Source organism: Patella vulgata, chromosome 4, assembly GCF_932274485.2.
Source record: "Patella vulgata chromosome 4, xgPatVulg1.2, whole genome shotgun sequence".
NCBI lineage: Eukaryota > Metazoa > Mollusca > Gastropoda > Patellidae > Patella > Patella vulgata.
This window is the reverse complement of record NC_065882.2, coordinates 78387576-78410997: the sequence shown is the minus strand read 5'-3', so window position 1 is coordinate 78410997 and position 23422 is coordinate 78387576. Positions and strand designations below refer to the sequence as shown.

General features: G+C 35.6%; 2 protein-coding genes across 2 annotated transcripts in view; both read left to right on the top strand.

Moving 5' to 3' along the window:
* The first annotated feature begins 1142 nt into the window (after window positions 1-1142).
* Window positions 1143-3845, top strand: LOC126819386 (growth arrest and DNA damage-inducible proteins-interacting protein 1). Its single transcript, XM_050547409.1, has 2 exons — window positions 1143-1635; window positions 2313-3845. Exons 1-2 carry the CDS (start codon window positions 1154-1156, stop codon window positions 2596-2598), a joined length of 768 nt encoding a protein of 255 aa, XP_050403366.1. The 5' UTR covers window positions 1143-1153; the 3' UTR covers window positions 2599-3845.
* A 1094-nt stretch (window positions 3846-4939) lies between these two features.
* LOC126819343 (uncharacterized) overlaps window positions 4940-23422 on the top strand; it is a 48459-nt gene continuing 29976 nt past the window's right edge. Inside the window, exons 1-3 of the mRNA XM_050547326.2 lie at window positions 4940-6503; window positions 7563-8441; window positions 18055-18629. Of these exons, the coding sequence (XP_050403283.2) occupies window positions 18164-18629 (466 nt within the window). The 5' untranslated portion in view covers window positions 4940-6503; window positions 7563-8441; window positions 18055-18163. The remainder of the gene's footprint in view (window positions 6504-7562; window positions 8442-18054; window positions 18630-23422) is intronic.

Below are 23422 nucleotides of genomic sequence, written 5' to 3'. Positions count from 1 at the left end.
TAATATGATAGAATGAAAGCTTGCCGATCCGTACCTACTTGTAAAAGGACACCGTAAGCTTCATCGTAAGCATTGCCTTGTAAGCGATTTTCACACGGCAATCGAGATCGCGGCAAAGTTCCACTGTGGATGAGATATCACAAACAAAATGACTGGTCACTGCTTCGGCATCAAATTCACAACAGTAGGCCTAATATTTCTGCAAAATTACGTGTCTTCGTTTATACGGCAGCAAATGAATGCAGAACTTCCGGAATAAGAAGCGTTTTCTTCTTTATAAAATGTTACCAAAATATTCAAATCTATGCGTAATAAAAATGGGAACACCTCGCTATTTTTCATATTTAATTGTGGTATTCAAATTTATGTCAGTGATATTTCTATAAAATTACGTGTTTTCGTAATATTATAGAATGAAAGCTTGCCGATCCGTATCGGCTTGTAAAAAGACATAGCTTCCTGTAGCGTATGGCGTACGTGACTCACGGCACATTGCTTCATTTTAAGCGATTTTCGCGCGGCAATTGAGATCGCCACTGCAAATTGGAATTTCTATATGGAGTCTTAAAAGACTGTCCACTGAGACTAGTTATTACATACTGTCGGTTGGTACATGCTGTGATTAAAATGTAAAAGTCAATGTAGAAACCACAAGTTTAACACTTAGATTAAAATTATAATCACTCTTATTGGATTGATGAATAGTCCGACAAAGGGAAGCAATGGTGTAAAAGATCCCTTGCCGGTTGGAATTCGATATAAGAGTAGGCCGTAGTGCCGCTGGCCGGACAAAATTTCCCTCATAGCGCACTGTATGGCGTATGCCCATCTTCATTAGCCCAGTTCGGAGCAAAACAGTAGGACGTTAAACCCCATTTCAATTCATTTCATTGTCATTGGTGTAGGCCAGAGGGCCTGGCAAGGGACAACGGTATAGTCGTTCGGGTGGGACACATAAACGTGCAAGTAATAGATCCCTTGGCAGCTGGGAATCGATATTAGAGTAGGCCGCTGTCCGCTTAAAATTACCCTCAAATTACCAGTCGGAGCAAAGCAGTAGGACGTTAAACCCTCTTTTCATTTCGTGATAAGTGGTGCCATCCCTGAACCTTAAATTTGAGAGTTAGTTCCCTTTACAAAAATGGCGGCGTCCATGACCAAACGATGTGAACTGGGAATAAATCATCTTTATCGTCTTTTATCTTTACGAAATATCCACGTGCAATCGCCATTGTTTGTATCCTGGCCATTTTCAGACAAAACTGACAAAAATGAAGAAGAATTTCCGTCAGAAGAAGCTTTTGATGTCGCCGACGAAAGAAATGAAGTGTCAGAGGAAATGATTGACAAAATGAGAAACGTATCACGATTACCTGATGGTTTGAGGCGACGACTACCCCATGTAAACAAGATGACAGATTCGAATCATCCAAACTTTGACCAACTTTGGTTTAAGAGGAAACTGTATGCGAAGTATGGCCAAGAATCGGGTGTTGATGCTAGAATTATGTGGCCGACCAGATCCGAACTAAGAGAGAGAGTTGAAGAAGATGCAATTTTAGAACCATCTCTCCAAGAGAGATTGCAAAAAGCTGAAGAAGACAAAATTCAAATTGAAAATTATCTGAATCAAAGGTACTATATTTAAGTTTCATTGAGTGCTTTATAGTAGGCCTACTATATAAGATATTCCGACCAATTCAATGTGGATTTTGAAAAACAAACAAAAATGTCATAATATGTAGCGCTACCAGCACACATGCATTAGGCCTCTATTTTGCATACTCAAATAAATGAATTGGTTGAAAACCAAAATGGTTCATGTGTACATTAGGCTACAGCCTACTGTGGATAGACTGTGAGTTTAAGCTGTTGGAATCAGTAGGTAATATGCATGGTTTTAAATAGGCTTTATCACCATCAAAACTAAAATGAAAAAACTGTTTTCTTTTTAATATCATAATAAGAATGTTTACTTGTCCACAGTAATTAACAAAAAGCCAAAACCTTGCCTATATAGTAAGCCTATCTGTTGTCTATTAGATCCCTTATCAGTGGTGAATGACAGTGGGGCTAGCCAGTGACAATGTATAGTTGTTCGGATATGATGAAAAACTGAGGTCTCGTGTATACATTGAAGTGTACGTAAAAGACCCACATGGCTGTTGGAATTTGACATAAGAGTAGGCCGTAGTGCTGCTGTCTAAGCAAAATTTCACTCAAAGCACACTATGCCGTCTACATTAGGTCAGTCGGAGCAAAAAAGTTTAACATTAAACCCTATTGCATTTCATTTCTGTTTTCCATTACAGGCAAAAAAATATCAAAGCAAATATGGCAAAGATGCCGAAATGGATAGAAGAATATAAAGCTAGAGAAAGTAAGAAATTAGACACACAGAAAAAACAGCAAGATAAGAAACAAATACTTTTAGAACAGGCTCGTGAATATTTTGGTTATGCTATTGATCCTAGAGACCAAAAGTTTATTAGAATGTTAGAAGAAAAGGAAGAAGAAGAAAAGAAATTATTAAAAAAGAAGAAAAAAGAGAAAAGATTACAACTAAAAGAGATGTATAGTGTAACTGGAAAACAGTAAAAACAAAATATGCATCGATTATAGTGTGTTGTGGACTGTTTAGCTTGTATGAAATATCAAAATAACTACCATATTTGATTAGATCAGAAAAGTTGATTTACTTATTGAAAGCGATACATTTAAAGTCTCCGGTTGTTATTTGAGGGATTAAGGAATCCCTTTACAACAATATTGTGAAAGTTGTCTAGCGTTAATATTTTTGATATGGTTTTCTTGATTTATAATGTTAGAAATAATCTATTTCAGTACATTTTATCATAGATTCTACATTGGAAAATTTACTGTCTTTGTTTTGTATTCAATTTGGTATTTAGACTCCCACTGTAGTGTATGAGATTCTTAATATGACAAATTTGCTTTTCAATGCTTTAAAACATTGAGATGGTGACAGATTGACATCTGCTGACTACTAGTATTAAATTATAAATACCCTTTAAAGCTTCTGTTTAAACACCACTCTAAATTAAAGAATGCTATTCATGACATCACTGATTGAACCCAAGATGGCAGTTTTTTTGAAAGGAAAGAAACACAGCAAACAGTTAAAGTAGCTTGTCTTTGAAATAGATCAATCACCACCTTTAATGTAAAACCTAAATTAATTTTGACTCAAGAAAATCTGATAAGAATGCAAAAACAGATAAAATTCAGTCAAATGATCACTATGTTGACATTGATGATGTTTAACATGAACATTGATGATGTTTTACATGTAAATTTATGATGATGTTTATATGAACATTGATGATGTTTACATGGACATTTATGATGATGTTTATATGAATATTGATGATTTTTATATGAACATTAATGATGTTTGCATGGACATTTATGGTGATGTTAACATGACCATTGATGATGTTTACATGGACATTTATGGTGATGTTAACATGACCATTGATGATGTTAACATGACCATTGATGATGTTTACATGGACATTTATGGTGATGTTTACATGAACATTGATGATGTTTACATGGACATTTATGGTGATGTTTACATGAACATTGATGATGTTTACATGGACATTTATGGTGATGTTTACATGAACATTGATGATGTTTACATGGACATTGATGATGGTTACATGGACATTGATGATGGTTACATGAACTTTGATTATGTGTTTGCATGAGCATTGATGATGTCTACGTGAACATTGATGATGTTTACAAAAGAACGTGTAAGACTACTGTGGAATATGATTGTTGTAGAAACTGTGTATAAAAGTATAATTTTTATAAAAGTTTTGTTTTAAAGTGTAAGGGTTTCGATTCCCAGTTTCTACCTGGGAGTAGGGTCGCCTGTCAAACCGTGTGGGTTTCTCCAGGTCCTCCCACTGCTAAAGACCCCTACGTGCACACAAATTATTGAAATAAATTGAACTTTATGTTAGTCCCGAAATGACATAGTTTGTCCCATTTTTGTCTATCTCAATTAAAACTGGTTGTTCAGTATAAAGTAAATATTAATTAAGAAACCAATATTTTATAAATAAGTCCTAAATAACTATTAAGAACAGATTAGTTTACCACACATAATATGTAACCTAAATATTATGTAGTGACTGTGTGGTTCGAGAATCAATTTATTCTGATATGCGTGATTCGAGAATCAATTTATTCCGATGTATGTCGATATGTAGCCTATTTTGTTATGGATTTTTAACAACAACAAAAGGTATAAATACATATTTAAAACAAACAAAACAAAGGAACACGGTGGCGGCATATGGACACATCTTAATCATTTGATTTGAACTCATATTTCCCAACCTTGGACATCTTTCATCCAGATTTAAAAAAATATGTGGGAAAATGTGGTGGGTGTCAGACGGTTTGCCAGTTTTAGTCCCTTTATGCCTAGGCCCCACTGGGTAATTATCATCATCGGTAAACGTTCACAAAGCTTCTTGGAATATCCCCCGAACAATTGATGTGAATCATCAGGGATGGTTCCCTGTGTACCTTCGGTGATAATCATCACCATCGGGGGAATATCCCCGTAGATAAGGGGATGCATCCGGTTATAGGGTGACGGGGGGAGGGGGGGGGGTGGATGACCAAATGGTTAGCACGTGCACGCTGTATCATTAGGCCTGTCATTGAGTCAACTGGCTTGGTTTAGAATCCCCAGTTGTACTTGACAAGGAGCAGGGTCGCCTGTCCAACCTGGTGGGTTTTCTCCCGGTCCTCCGGTTTCCTCCCACTGCTAAAGACCCCTATGCGCAAGCGAGTTATTGAAATAAATTTTTTTAAAAAAACATGTTAGTCCCGAAATGACCTGGTTTGTGTCAAGTAGATGTTAAACTCTCTCTCTCTCTCTCTCTCTCTATGGTGGGTTTTCTCCCGGTCCTCCGGTTTCCTCCCACTGCTAAAGACCCCTATGCGCAAGCGAGTTATTGAAATAAATTTTTTTAAAAAAACATGTTAGTCCCGAAATGACCTGGTTTGTGTCAAGTAGATGTTAAACTCTCTCTCTCTCTCTCTCTCTCTATCTCTCTCTCTATCTCTCTCTCTCTCTCTCTCTCTCTTGGTGGCATATTGGCAGCACTTATGCCTCATTCCCACTGGGCATTTATTTCTCGGTGATGGAAATTGATGAGCCTCGGTAGACGTCGGGGACAGGTGTCCTGGGAAGCTTCGAGAGCATCGCGGGCCATACGGAGCCATTGGGAGGCCTTGGGGCAACTGCGAAAAATTTCAATGTTGCTTTGAAATTGTTTTTCTGATGTGTTCCCCACAGACCGGGAAAAAGACTGGGAAGGTATCCCAGAAGCTGTCCAGATCCACGGAGAAGGTATCCCAGAAGCTGTCCAGATCCACGGAGAAGCTCCGGGGATGTTTCCCTGGAGCTTCTGGGAAATATTTTCTCCCCGAAGCGACGACCATCACTCGCCGAGGTATCAGGGTACCGCCGATGGTATTTGAATCACAGGGTTGCATCCCCGAAAGTTCACCCACATTTAAAGGAGCTAAATCGCTTATATTTGCGACCTAGAAATTGACTTGATTGGGACTTGATTGGCGTCATTTGGGACTCAACCGTAACACAAACGACATTTGGGACTCAATACATGAAATTGATTTAAACATCCTTATCATATTATGACCCACAGATGGTTGACATTGGCACTGGCTTGACACGAACAACGGCCACGTGGAGGTCATTAGTTACTACTGCTGGCCTGTGTTATGCAATGTCCTTTGTCTTGTAAGCAATCTGTACTGAACGCTTAAAGGAGCTAAATCGCTAACATTTGGGACCTAGAAATTCACAAAAGTGGGTCGCAACGCATATAATACTGTAATATGAATGTATATAAACTGATTTACATTTAATGGTTTCCGTTTTTACTCCAATTTCAAATCAGTTATGTTCGGCGAAATAAGTCAGCAATCTCAATCGAGTGCAAATTTCTAGCGTCTAGTTATTCTAGTCTACATAACTCCATTTGATTTGGTGCAATGTGTCTAGCCTCGTCCCTCGAGTCTCTCAATACAACTGGGGCTGAAGCGCATTATGGTACACGATTTGTGTACCAATGTTAAAAAAATTATTTTATCTTAAATATCGGATATCAGAAGCTCATCTTTTCCCGGTAAGTTTACATCATCAATGTTGATTTAAATTGACCAATAATTCGTGTTTTCGATGTCGAAGATTTTGGAGGATTTTGAGTTACGGACTTAGGTCCTTTAATCCGGTATGATGTAATATAGCCAGCTGCATAATCCCTTCGATCATCCTTTGTCTAGAAAGGGATTATAAGCAGATACCTGAAGTGATAGAAAGCTGGTTAAGACCGAAGAGCAGCCATGGAAGTTTGTTGCTTGGGAGTTGGCACCCTCGGGTGCCAAGCCAAGCTAGGTCCATGGCTCCCTTGACACAAGCTAATTACGGAGTCTTTAATTATAAGAAGTTTTGTACTTGGTATGTGTGAAGAACAATAAAAGTATCATATGAAGTTAAACCAGTGCTGTCGTCCAGAACCTGATTCAACGAACCAATACTGTAACAATGTATATAAACTGACTTTACATTCAATCGTTTCCGTTTTTACTTTAATTTTAAATCGGTTATGTTCGGCGAAATATGCCAAGTATCTCGATCGAATGGCAATCTCTAGCGTCTAGTTATTCCAGTCTACACCGATCGTATTTATTGCGCATGCTCTCCAGATAAGAATATAGCCTCACCGTTTGACATGACTTGCGGAATATGTCTAGCCCCGTTCTTTGAGTCTCTTGTTACAAATAGCAGGATTCGTGTACCAATGGTAAAATGTTTTTGTCTTAAATATTGGATATCAGAAGCCCATCTTTTCCAGGTAAGATCACAACATCACCGTTGATTTAAATTGACAAATAATTTGTGTTTTCAATGTTGAAGAATTTGGATAATTTTGAGTTAGAGACTTGGCTATGAAAAACATCTTTCATGCGATTCAATTTTTTATTTATTTATCAACACCCGAAAAATGAAAAGGGGTTTAACGTCCTACTGTTCTGCTCCGAACTGGACTAATGAAGACGGGCAGACGCCATACAGTGTCCCATGAGGGAAATTTTGCCCAGACAGCAGCACTATGGCCTACCAACTCTGATATCGAATTCCAACTGTCAAGGGATCTTTTACGTGGAAAGCAATGTGTACACGAGACCTTGGTTTTTCGTCCCATCTGAGCGACTAGACAACTGTCCATTTTGTCAGTCCCTCCGTCCTGCATCACTGACAAGATGGAACCATGTCGGAAAATCAGGATGAACTTTCTCGGCCAATGCAGGGATGGAACACCCGACCTCCAGGCTAGCGAGCCAGCGTCTTACCCACTTAGCCACCGTGACCCCCTCGACACCCCGAAGAATAAAAAATCAAATTGGTGTGGCTTTAATAAGGTTTTAAAACATTGTGATGAACGTCTATGTGTGTGATACATATGGCAAAACTGTTTACTACATAGGCCACATATAAATCTTTTATAGTCTTAATGTGATCTCGATCCCTTTGATTTGGATCTAATCTGAAATTTATGGAGGCCATTCATGGATCTCTGGCAGAGATCTATTCTCAAAGTAAATTAAACACATGAGTTCTATGGAAAACATTTAATAACTGTTTTCGGGGCAAATAAAATGTTTTCGGCGTTAAGAAAAAAAGAAAAGACCAAAATGATACTAGAGTTCTAATCAAATGTATTCGGTGGTAACAAAAAAAAGAAGACCAAAATGATATTAGAGTTCTAAATGAAATATGTATTCGGTGGTAAGAAAAAATAAAAATAAAAAAAAAATTTCAGCGTGCCTTCCCTTTAAGATGTTTTCTGGGCAAGTATAATGTATTCGGTGGAAAGAAAAGATGACTCTAAAATTCAGCGTGCTTTCCCTTTAAGATATTTTCGGGGATAATGTATTCGGCGGTAAAAAGAAAAGAAAATGACACTTATGCTCAGCGTACTTTCCCTTTAAGATAAGACGGTTACATTTACCGTTACAAATAAAGACTGGTCGACTGAGACACGTGAAACTCATTGACGTTCAGCTACCTTGGTGATGCACGCTAAAGGTGATTAGATTAGGTCGTCATGCCTCGTTTCATACGATACCTTTACAACACTCGATGTTGAGCTGGATAATCGAGACGCACAATGGCCGCTAAATCTGAGCGATATTGAAATAGACCACAAAAAATGACAGTTACACTGTTCTGAGTTGGTAATAATATATTATAATGCATATGGAATACCTGGTGAATATATACTAAATCAGCCAATACATATACATGTACGGGGAATATAGCTGTATAATACACCGTTAGAATAATGATTTTTGTGATATACATGGTGAGTATTCTATTTATATCATGCGTCTTCCAGTACTTCAATACACATTGTGCAGTATTAGATTTAGACAACAATAATTAATAATAGAGAGAGAGAGATGTGGTTTAACGTCCACTCGACACGACACAAACTAGGTCATTTCAGGACTGACACATGGTTCAATCTTATTTCTAGGGGTCATTTAGCAGCCTAGTACATTGACCGGCTACTTTTGACTTCTAACCCTAACACTATATAACCCTAACCCTAAGTAGCCGGATCAACCTACTGCGCCCATTTAGCTACCAGAACATAGCTAAAAACAAACACATAGTTTCACCTGGCGAACTCACATTTGATATTTGAATTTCTGATGAAAAGGATTTAGAATGATTTGCAAATTATAGATCAACTTATCCCCAGCAACTTTCTTATTGGTGTCCAGAGTCTATCACTTATAATTATTCGGCAGTAGTCGATTGAAATAGGCATACAAAATATTTCACGTCAGCCTTTATTTAGCCTGACCACTTGACGTCATAACGTCAAAATGACGTCGACCGGTTAAGGGTTAAATAGGGGGATTTGGATGGCTGAATGGTAAGCGTACGCGCGCTGTATCATAAAGTCTGTCATTGAGTCGACTGGCGTGGTTTCGAATCCCTGGTTGTACGTGACAAGGAGTAGGGTCGCCTGTCCAACCTCGTGGGTTTTCTCCGGGTCTTCCGGTTTCCTCCCACTGCTAAAGACCCCTACGCGCATGCGAATTATTGAAATAAAATTAAACCATATGTTAGTCCCGAAATGACCTAGTTTGTGTCGAGTGGACGTTAAACCCCATTTCTCTCTCTCTCTCTCCAATTAAATATTTGTGTTTAAATTAATGAAGTGTCTTTTATCCGACTTGAAAATGCCATCAAAGTCCATTGTATACGCTACTTTTCGTTCAGAAAACCTTGATGATTTGTACCTATTTCAGGTAGGATTATATACTTAAACATACATTATGCAAGAGCTAAATCTGATTATTGCAAGTCTTTTTTTAGGCTTCAGATGTCATAGAAATTATAAATTACATGTAGATCTTTATTTACCACAACAAGCACAAAATCAACTCTGTAGACCCACGGATGGCTTGGATTTAAACAAGATTTCATTGATTGATTAAATTTTTAAATGGCGTCGTAAGCTGAGATTAACCGTTACGTTGTCGTCATACTCCCGGAAATTTTCGATCGAGGCCAAATGACAGAGTGTACGAAGCGAGGCCGCTGTTGAGCGAGGTCGCATGTCAGTCAATTTGATTGAAAGTTCAATATATACGGCCTTGATATTAGGTTTAGTTGTGGTTAAAATGAGAGTTTGGATGTTGGTATTATACGCTCTTTTGTCACTTGCGTATTATGGAAATTGATAAACATCGCAGCTAACATCACCCCAGTTGAATTGCAGCCCCACTGATTCACTGTTTCCTATTTGTCTGCTTCGGGAGTTACGTAGGCCTACCAGTTACAGTACAAGAGTACAGGCAGGCTAACAATAAGTCGGCTATAATTATGCCTCATTGATTTGGTCCATTTCTTTCAAACTTTCGCTTATTATCTATATATTAAAAGTCTTATTTTTAATTTGTAGTAAAAAAAAAAGTGATACGAATTGAATTGCAACCCCGTCTCATACCGAATAGGCTAACAGTACCACAGCCATTGAAAACATTACTTGATAATCAAGATTATGTAGGTGGAGTTAACGTCTGTCAATCAAACGATCGGCCATTCTCGGAGACGGTGAAGAGAGGGTTGACTCCTATTTCTAGTCAAAAATTACAATGGCGATAACTTTGTTCAGAATACAGTAATTTGACTGAAATTTTCAATATATTCTTCTTTCATATTCTATTTTTGAACTGTTATAGCAAGAATGGCCAGCCCTCTATTAAAATCTCCCATAATGTATCTTTAATTGTAGTTGGATGTGGCAGAAATCTTATAAATAACAATAATCAATCATTGTTTTTATAATAAATGTTGTTAAGTGCACTTAATGAAGCCTGATGTGTTTCACGCCGAGATTTGCCAGGTAAAACTATATAGCACCTGATCTCTTAATTTGGAAAACAATGAGGGTTGAGAGATGAGGTTTCTTATTTAGGGGCCATTAGGCTTGTTTAGCTGTGGGAGGAAATCGAAGGGCCCAGAGAAAACATGGGGAATCAAAACCATGCCACTTGTTAACTTTCGAACTCTAAAAGTCAATAAGATAACTCCACAAAACAGGTTGAAAATAAAACTATGAACATTTTGAAATTTGATAGGTTTTCTTTCTTATGCATTATAAACCTATAACGGTAAATCTCTTTGACCTTTGGGGTATATTCTATGATCAGAATAACTTGCGGTCTGAAAGTTGGGGGGCGGCTTTGAAAGTTTTTCTTTAAACCTGGAACAGGTGATTCTTCTGGGGTAGGTTTTTATTATCCATAAGAAAACATGATATAAGGTTTTTCTTACTGAAATTCTGGGATATTCTCATTTTACGTACATGTAAACATAGACGGTTTATAAGCAAGACAAAGTCCTCGACTTTGGTTATGCTGGGGAAGAAAGAATTCAGAAAAAACCCTCAGGTTATTTACTTCAGTCTTTCTTTCGCCAGCATAACCTCAGTCTCGTGCTTTATCCTACACATAATCAACAATCTCTGGATAACTATTTTTCACAAGATTTTGTAAAATGGAATACAAATGGAGGGATACTTCAGTAATATGCCACTGCTCGAAATCTTCAGAATTTTAAAAGTTTTACTTCTTTTAAGCCCCCATAAAACCTCATGGGTTTTCTCCGGGTCCTCCGGTTTCCTCCCACTGCTTAAGATCCCTACATGCAAGCGAGTTATTGAAATAAAATAGAATCATATGTTAGTCCCGATATGACCTGAATAAGTGTTTCCCCTTGGTGTAGGTAAGAATATGAAAATAAAATGAAATGGGGGTTAACATCCTACTGTTCTGCTCCGACTGGGCTAATGAAGATGGCATACGCTATGAGGGAATGTTTGCCCAGGCAGTGGCACTATTGCCTACTCCAACTGCCAAGGGATCTTTTATGTGCACACCAATGTATACACAGGGCCTCGGTTTTTCGAACGACTAGACAGCTGTCCTTGGCAGGCCCTCTGTTCTCAACCACTGTCTGTGTCAAGTCGTTCAGATTGTATAAAACAGTACGAGGTTCCATGTACACATTGGAAGAAGCCTTGACAGATGGAATTCAATATTTATTATAAGAGTTGGCCATAGTGCCACTGTCAGGTAAACGTTCCATCATAGCACACTGTACTATGACATATGCCCGTCTTCATTAGCCCAGTCGAAACAAAACACTAGGAAGTTAAACCCCATTTTATGTCTCTCGATAGTCTATGTTACACCTGTATAAAAGTTAACTAGGTAGCTGTGTAGTAGATTGCCAGACAGAGTTCAAGTTTTATTACACAAATATCTAATACATGTCAATGTAATGATTAATGTCAGAAGTGTACCTAGTGATTTTGGCACCCAGTATTGATCATGACCTTAAAGATGGTTTATGTAAGATTCAAATTAAAGATGGATTATGTAAGAATTAGATTAAAGATACATTATGTAAGATTTAAATAAAAGGTGGATTATGTAAGATTTAAATAAAAGATGGATTATGTAAGATTTAAATTAAAGGTGGATTATGTAAGATTTAAATTCAACATGGATTATGTAAGATTTAAATTAAAGACGGATTACGTAAGATTTAAATTAAAGATGGATTACGTAAGATTTAAATTAAAGATGGATTACATAAGATTTAAATTAAAGATGGATTACGTAAGATTTAAATTAAAGATACATTATGTAAGATTTAGATTAAAGATACATTACGGAAGATTTAAATTAATTCTAATTACTTTATTGATTATATTATGAAAATTTTATTCAAATTACTTTATTCTGAGCGTAGTTATGGCTGTTTGAAGATGTAGCGTAGATTTTTTTATTATCGTGGCAATACGAAGAATAACTAAAGATTCAAAAATGGTAACATTTCATTTTAGATATATTCAACATATAATTTACCTAAACAATTGCTTATATAAAATGAAATTATCTAACTCCTTACTGTGTGGCTTTTGTAATTCTATAATTTAAAATATAGATCATCTTTTCATTCAATACGAGTATTCTCAAATAGTATGGCAGAAACTACATGAAATATTAATCTATAATAATATATATATAAATCTCACTAGTATAATTAAACAATTAGGTATAATTATACATGAGAATTTAGAAAATGAAAAAGGATTAAATATTGTTAATTTACTTATATTGTTATCAAAATACTATATCTATTCATGTAAGATCAAAGAAAATGTTCCAAATGCCAGAAGTTATACTTCATACATCGAAACGTAAACTAAGATAATATACAACACAGAAGACGGACACAAAATCTTGAAAATTAAACTTGAAGTTAGTTAATATACAGAATTAATAATATTTGTTTATATACATGTAATGTACATTTCTTTATGTACCCTAAAGGTAATATGTATTTCTCAGTACTAGATTTAAGTTATCAATAGATCAAGTTTGATTTATATTTATGCATTATGAATTATGTATGTACATGTATGTATTCTATTTATGTATTTTATATCGTTTTTATTGGTGAATAATAAAAAAAAAAAAAATGGTACTTGACAATTGGGTCTTTTTACATATCCAATTTATCTTTAAATTTTTACAGCTTGTGGGTGTTTTAATCTGTTTAAATCTCAGCCATACGATGGTCAAGCGAATTGATTATAAGCTTGTCATGTGGATAAATGTCTAAATGATAGCTTATATAACATTTAAAACCAAAATAAAGACCTGCAATAGGCAGATTTATAGTTCTTAAAGATACATTATGTAAGATTTTGATAAAGAGCTAGCCATTCTTGTGCTATAATAGGTCGAAAATAGATAATGTAAAATGAATAATTTGAAAATTTCATTCAAATTACTCTATTGCAAGCAATGATATTAGCCTTTGAAGGTTTGACAAGACGTGTGCAATAATTTCAACCACTGTACTAGTTGTTCGAACCTAAGTCTCGCTCCTCCATTTTTAGCTTAAATCAAAATATGGATGAACTGTTCCAATCTATTTAATATCAGAGACATCCAATGCCATCGAGAGTTGATTATGGCCTGGATAAGTTAATTAATGTCTAATTAATAATTTAGAAAACATTTCAAGCCTAAAGAAAGACCTGCAATAGGCAGATATAGCTCTTGCATAATGTATGTTTAATTACCTAGAAAATATTTTGCTTTTAGCCTTGTTGTGACTGATATTTTAAGTCTCCCAATGATACCCATCTGGGAAAGACAGCTTATAAAACTGTACCCCTTCATCATGACCAGTGGCGTACTATTGAAATAAAATTAACCATATGTTATTCCCTAAATGACCTGTTTTTAGTTGAGTGCAAGTTAAACCCGTTTTTCTCACCCTTTCTTACGCACTAGAGCATAAAACTCACACAAAATTATTTCCATTCAAAAATATATAGTCATATTATTTTAATTATGATTCCAATAAAATCCATCAAATCTCTATACTTAACATTTCTACAAAATAGGAAATAGTTATAATATTGGAAAAATAACTGCTATGTCATAGTTATGTTCAATATACCTTTACATGTACATGTGGGTATTATTATAATCATTGTTTAACCCTTGTGTGGACACGTCACACGAAAAATATTGTCAGCAACAAGGGGTAATCTAACCCCCGGACATAAATTAGTTTTTGAATGCATAATTTTATTCAAATACGATCGAATTACAGCTTCATATAAAGACTGAATAATAATCAATCAGAGTAAAAAAAAATATTTGAGGTATTAACAGTGAGGATATCAATGATAAGGTATTTTTGAAATAATACAATATCTACAAATAACTTAATTCTCATTTGACCGGTTTGTAGAGTACCTAGATTTGCTTTCAGATCTACTAGATTACCAGAATGACCAACACAATATCATCAGTAACAAAGATTCCAAATACAAAGCTAGTACCGAGCGCATAACAGATTAGACACTTGTAACCAGCAGAATGTTTAAAAGAAAGGGGAGGGGAGTCCACAAGACCCCTTGTTACTGATAATGTATTACTTTTAGTCTCTTTTCAAATGATGAATGTTGCCACTGCCTCACTTCCATTCTACTTGTAGCATTATACTCGACATTAAGTAGCTGAAAATGTATAAAATACTCTCTAGACAATTATGAACAGTTCCTCACAAATGTTAAGGATATGGTCGTGGGGTCCCGAAATACCCCTTGTACAGAGCACACAAGGGGTAAAAATGTTTTATGATGAAGTAAAGCGACACTGCCGCAGAATCACAATAAATAGAGGCAAGCATTACTTCAGTAGAAGTAGAAAATGAAATGAAATGGAGTTTAACGTCGTACTATACCTCTCCGACTACATGTAGGTTATACAGTGCCATACAGTGCGCTATGAAGGAAAATTTGCCCAGAGGAATAGAAATTTGTCAAATGGACATTAAATCCCATTTCTCTCTCTCTCTCTCCTGCCCAGACAGCCGCACTACAGTCCACACTTATTTCGATTTCAGTCTGTTGAGGGTTCTTTTTGAGTACGCCAATGTAAGCGAATGCTTCCCTTAGTTTCTTCTTGTATAAACAAGTGGTTAGCCAGCACATTAAAAAGCAGATTTAGATTATTGCAAAAACCTATACAGGGGATCCAGAAATTTACAGTTGTCCATTTTGAATTGTTCTAGTGACAATTCATGAGTGGTCAAGGTGCAAAATACCCACAACAGGTGTTTTGGGAAGCCTTCACGTACCTCATTAATTTTTAAAAAATTGCACTGGAATGCTGTAGATGCAATTTCTGGCGTTTTCAGGCTCTGAACCCCCTAAATTGAGTCTAAGCAGGGGTGGTGATCCAGACCTACTGGCTCCCCTTAATATAACATATAGTAACTTAGCCCGAATAAGGAGGGGTGGAAGGGGCACCACTGACACCCCCTCTGGATTGGCTCCTACCAGTAATTTGATTTATTAAGCTACGAGTAAACATGCATTGTTTAAAATAACTGAAATATTTTAATAGATAAACTTATATGGTTACATGTTATTGTGACAGGTTTCAATAATACCATACTGATAAACATTCTAAAATCAATGAAAAGATAGCTAGAAGGTCTTTGTATTTACAAATTGTAACATACATGTATATCTGGTGCATTTAGTGTGTAATGTTAGAAAGTAGGTAACTTGAAATAGGAGACATGTATATTTGGTGCGTTTGGTGTGTTATGTTATGTTAAAGCGACAATTTCATATTTTCTAAGAAAGTCAAAACATAATTATTTCTATGTCTTTGGCTCAATAGGTTATCAACTCACTATTTTACGACCATGAGCATTATTTCTCACCCTTAAAAATCATTGACACAGGAAATAATAACACAATTACCTCCCTTGTTTTCCTTTTGCCTCCATGCATTAGCTACCTTCAAATGTTGGAATTTGAAGTTGAAAATGATATTTTTGCCAATTTCTCAGCTGGCAATAGTGAATGATAGGATTAATAGGATTATTCTTTAACAAGGTAGGACGGTTTATGGATACCATCTATTTTAAGGCTTTATTTTAATAAATTATAAAAAGGTAACTTAAAAATATGAAATTGTAGCTTTAATATAGATAACTTGAAATGAAATGATAGCTAGAAGGTCTGTGTATTTACAAATTTTAATATAGGATACATGTATATCTGGCGTGTTATGTTAGGTTAATATAGAAAAGCTTAGCTATAAATTTTAATATAGGATACATGTATATCTGGCATGTTATGTTAGGTAAATATAGAAAAGCTTAGTTATAAATTTAGTGTGTTATGTTAGGTCAATGTAGAGCCGAATATTTAGTGTGTTTTGTTATAAATTTAGTGTGTTATGTTAGGTCAATGTAGAGCCCCAATTTTGTGTGTTATCATAGGTTAATGTAGAAAAGGTTTAGTAACAAATTTTGTGTGTTTGGTTAATGTAGAAAACTTAGTGTGTTATGTTTCTTTAATATAGAAAACTTGAACAATAAATGTAGTGTGTTATGTTTGATGTGTTTGGCTAAGATAGAAAACTTTAGCTAAAAACTTAGTGTGTTATGTTAGATTATTATAGAAAAGTTTAGTTATGAATTTAGTGTTTTTTGTTAGGTTATTATAGAAAAGTTTAGTTATGAATTTAGTGTGTTTTATTAGGTTATTACATGTATACAGGTGTAGAAACGTTTAGCTATAAATTTAATGTGCTTTGTTAGTTGTTTAATGTAAAAAAAGCTTTAGCGGTAAATTTAATGTGTTTTATTAGATTAAAGATACATTATGGGAGATTAGATAAAGAGTTGGCAGTTTTCTCTTTAATAGTTAAAAACTAGATAATGTAAAGGGAATTTGCTGAAAATTTCATTCAAATTGATCCACTCTGAACCGAGAATTTAGCAGTTGAATTTTCGGCTTAGCCTCGATCACTATTACTAAAGTCGGTAAGATGATCATGATTAAATCATCAATGAGCGTTGAGCAGCAAATCGGATCCTAATCCAGTAAATATTGCCGGCTAACAATGACATCAAGAGTTGATTATGGTCTGGATAAGTTAATTAATGTCTAATTAATAATTTAGATAACGTTTCAGGCCTAAAGAAAGACCTGCAATAGGAAGATTTAGCTCTTGCATAATGCATGTTTAACATAAAAAAGTTTAGTCATAAAGTTTTAAATTTATTGTTGGGTCATTTGGCTTTACTTTCTCTCTACATGGGATTATCTTTGTTATTTATAATATAAAACAATAGCGTTTGCTTGATCTCCAAAGAGCTCTAGGCAAAATTTTGTAATTATGTAAATTGATATGGTTTGGCACAAACATGTTCTTGATCATTATATTCCATTAAAAGATTATAATTTTCATTGATTGATCCAGCTACTTAATAGGCTTGTATGATTATAAAAGTAAATTTGACTCCAGTGTACTTAGTGTGTAAGAATTCTACATTTATGCCAAAATAAGAGAGAGAGAGAGACAGAGAAAGAGACAGACAGACAGACCAGGTCATTTCAGGATAAACCTATGGTACAATTTAATTTCAACAAATCGCTTGTGGTTAGGGGTCTGAAGAACTTGGATAAAGCAGAGAACCCAGATTCTACTTCTTGCCAAAGGTACAAGCGGGAAATTAAAACCATGTCACTTGAATCAAGGACAGAGAGAGACAAACGAGGTCATATCGAGATTAACATATTATTCAGTAATTTGCTTGCTCTTTAGCAGTGGGAGGAAAACGGAGGACCGAGAGAAAACGAGTTTGGATAGGCAACCCTACTTCTTGTCAGGTACAACCGGGGAATGAATCAAGGACAGACCTTACAATATATAGTCCACATGCTAGAGTGGTTGACCACGTCTATCCCCCCTAAATAGGTCTGTCCAATGATCAAAATATGTGATAAAAAATTAAATATGTTTTACTTATTTATAACATTAATGTTTTTTTATTCTTTTTTGCAGGACAAGTCAACTTTCTGTTGGTCTTAGAGCACTGAAATCATGATCCATTTGCGAGTCTGGATAACAGAGACACCTGGCACCGCAATTAAATTACTTCCTGTGTGACATCATGAGATTTCACCATGTCTGTGGGGAAGCTGTTACAATTTCAGATGACAGTAGAACAGCAAAACGATCGGAACACTGTTTTAGCCATGGCATTGTCTTTTGTAACCAGCCAATCCAAATTAATGAAAAGATTTGCGTTGAATTGACATGTGTTTCTATGTGGAGTGGAGCTTTAAGACTTGGCGTGACATCTTGTGATCCAGCAGAACTGAATGCCAGTGATATTCCAAAATACGCATTTCCAGATTTAAGTAAAAAAGAAGGGTATTGGGTAGCACATTTGAATGAAAATGAGACATGTACAGGGACAAAAATAACAGCATACATTAATTCAAGCAGTCAGTTTCATATTTTTAGAAATAACAAACACTGCGGTGTATATATATCACAATTACCAACCAATCAGAATCTCTGGCTTTTCTATGATCTCTATGGAAACACCAATGGTATTAGGCTAGTGCCAGCAGGTTAGTTTTTTTTTATGACATTACCAAACAATGAAAATATAGCACCCAGAGTAAGTTTTGTCAAAGAAGGCAAAAGCTAAAACAAAAACAACTCTGACATATAGAGCATTTACAGGGGGCAATAACTTCGCAAATAATTGATATGCAACTAAATTTTGATATAATGTGCTGGATAACGATAAGAGGATACTTATCGAAACGTCGTGCTTGTGTATAATAAACCAGTGATTGTTGTCCCATATAACTGTATAGTTTTGTTAAATTTTGATAGGTTTCCTCCTTATGGCTAGATGAATATGTGCATCATGTTATGAAATAAAAACATCAAAAAGAGTTTGCCAGATTTTAGAAAAGGAGGCTGGCTATAAATAAGTCCACATAAATTTTATGTGCACTTTTTAATTTCAAATACGAGAATTGTGAACTGATGAGTGATGACATGTCTTTTTATTGTCCAATACATATTTACTTTTGGTGAATTATGCACATCATATTGGTTAATGCTGGGTATTGCCACTGAATTCACAATACGATATGTATTGCGATTCAGGTGCTGCTATACGATTGGTATCACGATTCCTAACCAGGTCAATATTTACCAAGAAAACAGCAGGATAAATGAATAATTGATATTTTCAGTCCTGCCGATGTCAAAGATATAAAACTGTTTTATATCACGATATTGATGTGGATCAAAATAAGGGGGGTGGGGGGCGGAGAAATGGACGAACCCTACAACCTGGAACATTTCATTACCAAACCAAAATAATAATTACGAACAGTTTACTGTACCAGTTTTATTTCGATGAAAGCTGTAACTAGGGATGTAATATGATATTGTAAAGATCAGTAACTGTGGCGAGACCCAAGGCAGTGGTTATATAGCCTACAGAACGGGATATTCATGTGGAAATAAACCTAGAAATCTGTCCTGGGGGGGGGGGGGCAGAGGCGTATTTTTTCCCTCCCCCCTTCTGATTTTATGGGCCACGCCCATGGTGACATGGATAATTAGAAGTGACAGGTTACTTACAGAAGCAAAATATAAAAACACTTCCGGTTTGCATGGGCGTCACACATGGGATAGGTCAAGGGGGGGGGGGGGGGTTAAGATTCTATCTCTATAAAACAATGTACAAATTAAAACACAAACACTTATGTTTACTTTTTGAAATCCATTTATAATACACAAAATGTACAAAATATCTATACAACTTTCTTGTAAATGTCAATGTGTAAATTGTATATAGTATTGTAGTTAACAAGGTGATTGTCAAATATGCATCCTCATAAACTAAAGTTATGTGATCAAATTTCATTTGGATCCTCCTCATAAAAATTCACCCACTAAACTCTCAATTGTCGTGTTATTCATAACTCAATTATAATTTTATATAATTTAATTTGCGGACCCCCCCACAAATGACACAATTTATATTTAATATTTAGTTCCTCGGAGGCCAACAGTATCTACATTGGCAGAATATTTGTGCCATGTACAGTTTTGGCTGCAACTTCTGACTAAAATTGCCCCCCCCCCCCACTGCAAATAAAAAATAATAGTAATAAAAACCATTATGAAAAAAATACATGTTTCGGACCTGGACCTTCGGTAATAAATCGCCATACATCGATTCAGCATCTCGCGATTCAATACACGAATCGTGTGAAGGTAAATCGCAATATATCAATTCAACAGTATATCGTGCCATCACTGATATTGGTAGACCGGTTCTTTTAATCGAATTGAATATATAGCCTTGATATTTTGATTTTGTTTTAATAATTGAGGGGGGTTGGATGGCCGAATAGTTATCACGTGCGCGCTTTATCATTAGGCCTGTCATTGAGTCAACTGGCATGGTTTCGAATCCCCGGTTGTACTTGTATGTGACAATGAGTAGGGTCGCCTGTCCAACCTTGTGGGTTTTCTCCGGGTCCTCCAGTTTCCTCCCACTGTTAAAGACACCTACATGAATTATTGAAATAAAATTAAACCATATGTTAGTCCCAAAATGACCTAGTTTGTGTCGAGTGGACGTTAAACCCTATTTCTTTCTCTCTCTTTAATAATTGAATGTATAATAATCAATCTGAGTAAATATTAACCTGGATTAAGCCCTGAAAACTTTGATATGTTCTGAAAAAATGCAAATCACGCACCAAAACATTGAAGGGATGTTGCCAGATAGTACCGATACATGTACATCTATTGCCATGGAGACGAAAGTATGAAAACTAGAGAATTCCCAACAGTTTTCATGGTTGTATGTCAATGTTTGTTTATGTGTTCACATATTAAACACCATCATTAACTTACATAAAAGTAAATCGGTGTGGCTTAAACAAGCAATCTCCATTAATAGATATAGATTTATTAATCCCAAGGGTTTTCGACCATGGATTGTTGGAGAGTAGCACTGTGCCTGGCCTTAGGGGATATGCAAACTGTGCCATAGGGTAAAAAATTAGGGGAATGTGGTGAAAATTTAATTTGTTGATGATTAACTTATTTTCTTTTTCAGTACGATCAGGGCTCGCGCTGTCGGTCGGCAAAGTCGCAATTTGCGATAAAAATATGAAAGTGGCGATTAAAATTTGATTTTGGCGATAATGTTTTGCGGTACTGGCGATTCTTTTTGAGAACTGGCGGAAAAAAATCTTAAAATTCTAATCGTATTTATCCTGGATTAACCATTAAAGATACATTATGGGAGATAAGATAAAGAGATGGCAGTTCTCGCTATAATAGTTAAAAACTAGATAGTGTAAAGGTAACTTGCTGAAAATATCAGTCAAATTGATCCACTATAAGCCGAGAAAGAAGCGGGTGAAATTTTTGCATAGTCTCGGTCATCATTACTAAAATCATTAATATAAACAGCATAGTCTCGATTATCCACTTTCTCTGATTTAATTATCTTTGGCCGTTAGCGGCATATAGGAATCTAATCCAGCCTACATCTAAGGCTAGCCTTGACATCGAGAGTTTATTATGGTCTGGATAAGTTAATAAATGTCTAATTGATAATTTAGATAACATTTCAGGCCTAAAGAAAGACTTGTAATAAGCAGATTTTGCTCTTGCATAATGCATGTTTAATTGATCGAGTGTCATCACATGGCGGAATACTATAAATTAATCAACTGGCTGATAATCCGGATTGCTTCAATGAGTAATACTAATCAGTTGTCATGGATTAATGATTAGTTAATTGATAATTGCCATGATGTATATAAAGTCATTATTTACTCCTAATGATTAATTCATGCGGTGATTATTTGATGTTTTGTTTCGTCTTTAAAAAAAGTGGTAATTACATGTAATCAAAATGGCCGACAGATCCTTTCGAAGAGAATTAAATATTTTGATAGTTGAACTGTGGCTTCATATACGGCATATATACAAGCATGCCGATCGGATATCATTATTTCAAATTATATCATCACCACTGGTGAAACGCAAGAGTTGAATAGCGACGATTCTGGAGCGAGAAATCATTTCGTCATTTGTATCATATTACCGTCGCCAAAATGCTCTAAAGGTGAACGACGGGTATAATTTATATCATTCTATAAGGGATTCAGATTCTGATACCTTTACGGTACCTGAAAATAACTATAGGCCTATTGTACACGCAAAAATTTATAGAAAATTGGCAATCCTTGAATGAGATCTGACATGTAAATACTGAAAATATATTGTGCAGTACGGTGTTCAAATTGACTAAAGTCACCAAAAAAAAAGGATCTTAAATCCAAAGTTGTTGTATATTGTATTGTATATATTGGTAATTATTTTAGAATATTAATAAGCCTAGCTGAGACATAAAATCGTTAGATGTTGTCTTTTTTGTCACACATTTTTGGCAGATAAAATTTCCAGTTGGCGGAAAAAAAATAAGACCATTTTTTTATATAAAAATTATCATCCATTTTGGCGGAAAAAAATTGAAAGGCAGTGTGAGCCCTGAGTACGTTAGAATCTTTACTAGTTCAGCTCTGAACGTAGGTCTCACCACTCGCCTTTCCTTTCGGCCATTGTCCTATTGAATCCTTGTCGAAAACGAATCCCCGACCCCCAGTCAATTTTACAGGGCAACTTTTTACCGCTAAACGTTCATGTGTCAGTCTCTGTGAATGCCTGAACAATGTAAAGGAACATTTTAGTGAGAAAATAAGGCCTTGCTTACCTTGCTAGAGTCCGTATGCGCAACACAACATGCTGTTAAAAATGTGTCCCCTTCTGCTAAACAGCTTGGCAGAAGCCATTGAAATCGAATTTACAAAATTTATTTTGTGTGTTTACTTTTGTAGAATATTATTAAATTGAAACACAATATTCTTAATTGAATATCCTCTTAAATAATAATTTGAATATTTAACAAGAGTACAAACTTGGTCATTTTGGGACTAACATATTGTTTAATTTATTTCAATAATTTGCTTGCAATTGGGGTCTTTAACAGTGGGAGGAAACCAGAGAACTCTGAGACTTGCACAAATAACCAATATGTCATGGGGTGGGACGTAAAGTATTCCTAATACTCTATAGAGAGTAGGGCAGTCAAGAGTATTTCTATGCGCTGAAGCAAAACACATGTGCAAGGACGTTAAGAACGAATTGGGGGCTCTGTGGCACAAATATCTGCCCTGCCAACGTAAAAATATTAAACAGATATTTAAGGGCCCCTGCTGGCTGCACCCCCTTCCTTGGGCTTAACAGTGCACATACATGTATAGCAATGGAATGACAAGGATAATCTCTTCTGCTGTATAATTTACCTGGTAGC